General features: G+C 43.5%; 1 protein-coding gene across 2 annotated transcripts in view; it reads right to left on the bottom strand.

Annotated features, from left to right (window-relative positions):
* Window positions 1–1,273, bottom strand: part of LOC126481451 (uncharacterized) — a 259,781-nt gene extending 258,508 nt beyond the window's left edge. For both annotated transcript variants that reach the window (XM_050105223.1, XM_050105222.1), the window contains exon 1: window positions 1,180–1,273. In XM_050105223.1, coding sequence (XP_049961180.1) covers window positions 1,180–1,216 — 37 coding nt within the window. In that variant the 5' untranslated portion in view covers window positions 1,217–1,273. The remainder of the gene's footprint in view (window positions 1–1,179) is intronic.
* Between the last annotated feature and the right edge of the window lie 6,986 nt (window positions 1,274–8,259).

The raw sequence follows: 8,259 nt of genomic DNA on the forward strand, positions 1-8,259 counted from the left end.
GACCGAACGTGCGATCGTAAATCGATCATGCGGCTCTGGTGGCGGGCGTTATGAGTATGTTTACGTTGGTCACTACAGCAGCGACAAAAGAAGAGCGTTACAAATACTTGTAGGCCTAATTGCGAAGGAGATGACATACTTTACTCGTCGTTGGTGTTGTCGTCATGTGGAAGTCCATGACGGTGCTCTGGATGTATAATTTGAAAGAGTCGAACCATGTATTCTTCCTGATGCTCGTTCGTTTTCCGCATTGTCCGCAATGAAATTGTAACGGTATTTCAGCATCGAAACTGTTCTTACACTTCGCACCACCAGAGTCTACACAGTCCCTTCTTTCCTCGTCCTGTAGTACTTCATATTTGCGACAAAAAGTCAAACAATTTTCTATGCTTTATAAACATGGAATTAGATTCTTCGAAGTGAGAGACTCTGCCGAAGAAACATCAAGAACACCAGACATCCCACTGACTAACGACGTAAATCGTCTGGCTTTCCCTAGCAGGTAAGGGAATGACGGAAAACAGATAAAAATGACGATCACAAATCATTGATCACAACGCCCGCCGCGGAGTCGCATGATCGATTTACGATCGCACATTCGGTGTGTATCGTTTGGACCCACCGACTTCGATAGGCAATCATTCTTGGAAATCGCCCTTTTTTTATACGGTAGTGTGTGAAAGACTACGTGCTTCCCCTTAGAACACCTCTGCACGATCAGTGAACCCGCACAGCAGCGGCAGTGAACATAGAATCTGCAGAGATGCTACCAAAAGTGCCGACCGAATTTGCCTGTCGTCTGGATGTTTGTTGTGAGTCCACTGAAGAGCACATTCAACATGAAACGAAACTCAAAACTTGATCCTAAACGTGACAATAAAAAGTAGTCTACGCCAAGGTTGCATCTTCATACACTTACAACACGTACCCTTATAAAATGGGATGTTTCTTTTGAAAATAGAGACTTTGTAGTTCTGTGTCCAAGATCAAATGTACGCTAAGCTTTTATCTGCGTACACGTAGGACATGTATTGTGAAATCGGACGAATCTTTTCGGAGCACCGGGAAGCACCCTGTATTCTGCAGCCGAAAGGAATCGTTTGCTAGACTGGATACTTGTAAACGGGTGGGAAAAGACTTCCGCAGTCAGATGAGCAACAGCGAGAGGCGGTGACTTACCGCGCGCGGCGCCGCTCCTCGGCAGGTGTCCCCCCATGGCCTGGCGGCTGCCCGGACGGACCTCCTCGGCAGCTGCGGTCCGCCTCCAACGCGAGCCGGGCGACCTGTGAGCGCTCCACGGCGCCGCGCGCCGCGTCAGAGGCCCGCCAGAGGCGCACAGCGCATGCGCGGCACGGCACCTTTCATTGCCGCCTCTCGGAGCTGCACCGTATTCGGCGTGCAGTCTGAATGCTCGACTGTGTATTCCATTACTACATTTTTATTGCGAAATTTTGTCGCAATTGCGAATATTTTTGACGTCAGTTGTATTGGGCCTGGAAATCATACCTGTCGGTGACCCATGAAAATCTACGCCGGGCAGAAACTCGAACCCGTATTTCCCGCTTATCGCCAGCGGTCCCCATAACAATATCGGCTATAAGTGCACGTTTCCAGGACCGACCCAAACCTCCATACGCCACAGTGTCCACGCCTCCATCACAAGCATACATGCATGTCTGAAGTACAAACTTAATAACCAGAATGAAAAAAGCTCCTACCACAGCGCAGTATTAGGCACGTAAAAGAAGGGAACTATCTTTTCCACTTATCTGGCAGCTTTAAAGTCATTAGAATCAAAGCATCTTGACACATTCGCGGCTTTTTACTCCTTAGTCTTAGTAGCCATATCGTGTAATGTGATGCACCCGCACCCAGAAATTTTTTCCCACCGGAAAAACTTCTTTAGCTATTACATGTATGCTCTTCGGCCATACGGTATTATAGGGATGGCGAATCATCTAGATTTTGGGCACAGGATCAGGGACCTTAGCCAGTAAATTGCAAGATGAAGATGTGCCAACACTTTGCAGCTAAGAGAGCTCACTGTACTGCAGAAGGAGTATTAACTCATAAAAAGGCGCAAATATGACAAAATGTTTTGATTTAAATATCTCTGAAGCTGCGAGATACGGCGAGAAGGTAGCTCCCTTTTTTTACAGTCCTAAATCTGCCCAGGACATATTCGCCTTTATTTGTGTTATGATGGGTGCATTTTTCTTTATGGTTACCAACTTGTACTCGACCATAATTTTTGATTTTAGATCACCATTGCTTGGTAACCAATGTAAATTTCTGTTGCCTCGGGAGACGACTGACCCAGTATATATGCGTTTATTGTCTTTCTAACCACGTTCCTTATTTCGTCTCAACGGATAAAGCTCTCACGTAACAACAGGACGAACATTAATTAAACATACTTGTCTGACTTCTTACAAAACTGGAACCAAGTCACACAAGTGGTGTGCGTAAAAAACGCTCACAAAAACGTGTTTTTGCACGTAAAACCCGAGTGTAGCTAGATTTTTGAAAGTGATTTTCCAGTTTTATCGTAAGAAACCATTTCATTTATTTGATTCACGTTAAACTAAGAACTAATTTTACGTGGTACATTTAGCTCGACTCTAAACCATCGAATCTCGACAAACGCAAAAATTATTAGATTTAAAAGAAATTGTTGTGACTTTATCCATGTGTGTACCAGCGTGCAAAGTCTGAACGGATTCGTAAAAGTTTAAAGTATAGAAGTGGAACGCATCAAAAGCCTCCCAGAAAAACGTACTTGCACGGCAAGAGATTCTGTTCTTGGACGGACTAGCAGTTAGCGAGCACAGAGAAGAGGGTTTGGACATGATTTTCTTAGTCTTGATAGGATATGCATTGCACACTGAGGATGGATGTAGCTGGTAATGTTTGGGTAGTGGAATTATTGACAACTATATAATTTTTGGATCTGGATGTCACATGAATAAGATGAACTCTTCTAAATGCTATGTTATGTTATGGTAACCGGGGATCTAGAAACGACAGAGAGGCTCCGTCCCCGCCGCAGCCGCAGTGGTCCGCAACCCCACGACGACTACCGCAGTCCACTTCACTCCTCCGCAGTCCACTTCACTCCTCCGCCGCCCTACACCGAACCCAGCGTTATTGTGCTGTTAAGACCCCGATGGACCCCCCAGGGAACGTCTCACACCAGACGAGTTAACCCCTATGTGGTAGAGTAATGGCCAACCGGGGGGGGGGGGGGGGGCAAAATCTTCTAAACACGTTGTTTGCTCTTGAACAAAATGTTTCTGCCTCCTAGCAGTTTGAGTCTATAGTAGTTAGAATCCTTTTATTTAGCTGGCTGTAGTGGCTGCTTGCTGTAATTGCTGTACTTCGTGTTATGATTTTCTGTGAGTAAGTGACTTACAAAAAAGTATGGAACATTGTTAGGATTTCTTGCTATTCAGGACCATTATTTTGTGTTGATTATTTGAAGCCATGATGTCACTGTATAGCAGTCAGATTGCGTTGGGATTGTATATTGTGGGTAATAAATGAAAAGGTTAAGTTTGAGTTGTCTTTGTCAGGGAAAATTCTGTAGATCAGTGATGGAACGATAAAAATAAGTAAAGAGACAGTAGTTTCACCCACTTAGAAGTTTCAGTTCTTCGACGTTCAAGTTGAACAACAACGCTGGGCCGGCCGGTGTGGCCGAGGTAGGCGCTTCAGTCCGGAACCGCGCTGCTACTGCGGTCGCAGGTTCGAATCCTGCCTCGGGCGTGGATGTGTGTGATGTCCTTAGGTTAGTTAGGTTTACGTAGTTCTCAGTCTAGGGGACTGATGACCTCAGATGTTAAGTCCGACAGTGCTTAGAGCCATTTGAATTATTTTGAACAACGCTGGTAAGTTGTAGTTTTGCCTTACACCATTAGTAACACAAACTTGCCTTTCTTAGCGCTGTACTTATATTGTTCCTGCGTAGATTTTGTAGATTATTCTGTATCTGCCTTTAGCGCCAATCTTCTAAAGATCGCGAACATTTATTCTAGCTCAAATTATCGAAGGCTTTGTCTAGGTCCACAAATTCTAGGAAGGAAGCCTGATTTTTCTTCAAACAGACTACTCGTTTTCACATTTATACGCACGTGTCTTGATAATGCGCTTTTCAAGTAATCGGATAAGTGACCCGTTTCATAGGTTTTTGGCACTAACTCAAATAGCCTTGTAGTTTCCAAACCTCCCACAGCTTTGCATAATTCCGAAGGTCTGTCGTCGACTCTGATATCTTCTTTGAATTCAGATCATTCAGAGTTGTGCGAACTATTACCGCTGATTGGATCACATATCTCGTGCACATCACTTTCGTCCTCCTCTCCTATCACACTTTGGGATAGTTTGTCTCTATTGTACAGGCCAACGCTGTAGTCTTTCCACTGTCCGACCTTTCTCTTGCTTTTGATAGAGGTCTTCCACCTACGACTCGTAGGTTAACACCTTTAACTCGAAGCGACGTTCAATTTTTCAGTACATCATGTCGGTTTTTCCTAGCATTTGTATAGGATGTCTAAAGAAAGTGTCACGTATTGCTACATGATATTGCATATGTCAAAATTTACAAGCAAAGTTCCGGAAGCCAATACCTGTTTACATATGAGCCGTTTTACTTCTGACGAGTAATGCGAAGTATTCGGTGATGTAGGCCGTTACAAGGTATGGCATAGTAAATTACCACACCACACACGTGTGGTCACATGCAAATCCTCGAACATCAGGTTCGCTTCAGTACGAATGTGTAGGCAGAAACTGCCGTTGACAGGATCAGAGCCATACACTTGAACAAACAGGTGATTTGTATCACCGATTTCTGCACAATGAATTACCAGCGCTATTGGAAAACATTATCCTTGCGGAAAGAGAAGGCCTGCGTTTTATGCAAGACGGGACACTACCACATTTTGTACGGATCGTATGACAATACCACACCGCAACTTTTCATGAGCGGCGGATGTGTTGGCTGGTCAGGTAGCAGACACTCCCGTTTACCAGGCTTGAATCCGTTTGACTTCTGCTATGGGCACATTTTAAAGGCACTGGTGTATACCTAATTCATCGATAATGTGCAGACGTTACACGAGCGTGTGAGCAATGCATAAGACGCAATCAGAATGGAGATGGTGTATTTGAAAGAGTGCATGATTCACTGAGAAGAAAGGCTGAATGACGCGTGAGACTGCGTTGTTGTCACATGCACTTCTGCCTATTGCATCTAGATCTACGTTACAGACAGACAGGAATGAGAGGACAGATTGGCCAATATTTCAGTACTTTTTGGATTCTAGACGCATCATTGTTCCAACTTTTCTTCTAGTTTTGATCAATGCTACCTCCTGTTGGAGTTTGTGACACTTTTCTAAATACAGTGTATCTTTCTTAATAGGTCTAAGGCGCTGCAGTCATGGACTGTGCGGCTGCTCCCGGCGGAGGTTCAAGTCCTCCCTCGGGCATCGGTGTGTGTGTTTGTCCTTAGGATTATTTAGGTTAAGTAGTGTGTAAGGGACTGATGACCTTAGCAGCAGCAGCACGGTGCTCTAAATGCATAGAACTGTCACATATGAGGCTCTGCTCTCCCACATGTTGTGCAGGAATATCCACTGCACTCAGCTTATGTGACTGTGCCGTGTGGTTTCACAAGCTCCTTCATTCTCGGTGCGGTATTATTTATTTATTTTTTCCTAGGAGATGACATCTCACGGGTATGTTAGGTGTACGGTGACATCTGAACGTTATAAGGATCTTACAACACTTGATTCCAGCTTTGCAAAAACACAACTATTTGCACAACACAATTTTCATGGAATATGGGGCGCCACCACATGTCATTTGGTAGGTGAAAGATTTTCTTCGAGAAACGTTCGGTAATGACCGCATCATCTGTAGGCAATTTCAAGATGTGTGACCTTCCGGATCCCTCGGCCTAAATCCGTGTGCCTTCTGGTTGTGGGGACATCTGAAAAGTCGGCTCTATCAAAGATGTATTCGGACTGCTCCTGATCTGAAGGAGAGCATATGACGACATATCGCTCTGTTTACACAGGATATGCTGCGAGCAACTGTCGACCATGCCGTATTACGGATGAAGAATGTTGCTGAGTCGGAAAATCATATTGAATACATGTTGAAACTTGTGACCCTAGCTTAATAAAAGTGCCAGAATCACCGTTATCGTGTTTGATCATCCATCCCTTATCCTGCAGTACGCCCACACCACTTTCTGATTGCTTACAGCGCCATATCTTCACCTGCTTGCAGAAAGTGGAACTATATATTTTTTTCAGCATACTCAGCGAGAGCACCGATTAATAGATGTACCTATGTTGTTTCAGCTTGCTGCAGAATTCGGAACACGTTCAGTTTAAACATAACCACCCAGTACTAAATTTAACCATTCTCATTTAGCCTGTTTGCACTTTATTTAATTTTGTATAGCACTGAAGTAGTTATGGTGAAGGCAAAGAGAAAAGAAAAGCATAATACATGGTGTAAGTGGATTTGGAGTGATGTACGGCAGTCATATTTATTTAGATAGATAGATAAAGACAAGAAAAAATGGTTCAAATGGCTCTGAGCACTACGGGACTCAACTGCTAAGGTCATTAGTCCCCTAGAACTTAGAACTAGTTAAACCTAACTAACCTAAGGACATCACAAACATCCATGCCCGAGGCAGGATTCGAACCTGCGACCGTAGCGGTCTTGCGGTTCCAGACTGCAGCGCCTTTAACCGCACGGCCACTTCGGCCGGCTAAAGACAAGAAACGTTATTGTTTATGTGAATATGATTATCGTGTTTTAATTATCTTCCGAAGTGTTACTACAACTAGCTATAATGTTTTTAAATAGAAAATAATTTTTTGTCATTTAGCAAATTTATGTCAATTTTAGTTAGAGAGGACGCAACATGCTGTAGATAATTGACTGTCTTCAGATGGATGTACTGTCGGCGAAAGGTACATTTGAGTGATTTGTCCAAGCGACTGCCCGTCTTCCCGAATGCACAACCAATGAAGCTGCAGCGACGGAGTGGCAAGCTGTTTGAAGTCATGCTGCTTACATTGTGGGAGGTACCTTACGTTGCCGTATACGAGGCTGGGCGGAATGCACAAACTCACAACTGCAACTGATTTCAAACAGCGAATCGAGGAAGCTTGTCGGTCCGTGACACCAGAAACTTTACTTCCCGTCCACAGGTCTTTTAGAAGACGCACTGAGGAAAACTGACACTCGTTTGAACACTTAGCCTAAAGGAACATTGTGTAACCAGAACATCCATCTGAAAACAGCCATTTATGTGCAGCATGCTGCATCCACCCACAAACCTTTGAACGTTTCTAGGTCCATAGCAAAAATTGATAGATATTTGATTTAAATTCGTTTATTAAGAGTGGATGTAAATGCATCAGATATGTACCAGAAAATAATTATTTAAAAAATTAGAACTCTTTGCTGTAACTCTGCAGGAAGAGTGATGTTTATTAGGTCTACCTACTTGACTCAATAGTATTTTCATCTATTATTTTGTGCATTACAGAGAAAATCCTGTTTTGAAAAGCCCTGTTTCGTTAACAAAGCAAATATGGCAGGAATTACTTTGTCATATATGTTGATGTGCGCAAAACAACGTGCAGTATGGGGAAAGTTTTAGCAACCGTAGTCATCACTCTGACGGCTACCAAATACACGTCGAAATGTAACATTTACTGCTGAGCAAGGAGTGGCCCAGATGGATATTGCACAGACTGACATCGACCATAGAAGTCTGCTACCGAGCTACAAGTTTAGTTTTATCTGTTTAGTGTTCCGTCTTAAACAGCTGCAGATTCCAATTCTCAAGGACTAGGAATTCAGCAGATTTATTATATCGCGATCACGCGCGCGCGACCGCGCGACCGCTTGTGTGTGTGTGTGTGTGTGTGTGTGTGTGTGTGTGTGTGTGTGTGTAATAATCGCAAATGGATGAAGAGATAAAAAGTTCTTGCATATAGTATTTAGGAGTGTATGAACCTGAGTGACATGTGGCTGTATCAAACTAGAAGGTACACGAAAAATGCAGAATAAGGAGCAATAACGTGCAAGCACTATGGGAATTACTGATTGAATGTAGACTGAGAACTTGTAGCTGCCTTTTTATTCAATCTGCAGAGCATGACCTCCAAAGGATGGTTCTGAATAAAGCAAATATTTGTGAAATTACTCCATTCAATGTTTATTTATTAA

Source organism: Schistocerca serialis, chromosome 5, assembly GCF_023864345.2.
Source record: "Schistocerca serialis cubense isolate TAMUIC-IGC-003099 chromosome 5, iqSchSeri2.2, whole genome shotgun sequence".
Classification (NCBI taxonomy): Eukaryota; Metazoa; Arthropoda; class Insecta; order Orthoptera; family Acrididae; genus Schistocerca; species Schistocerca serialis.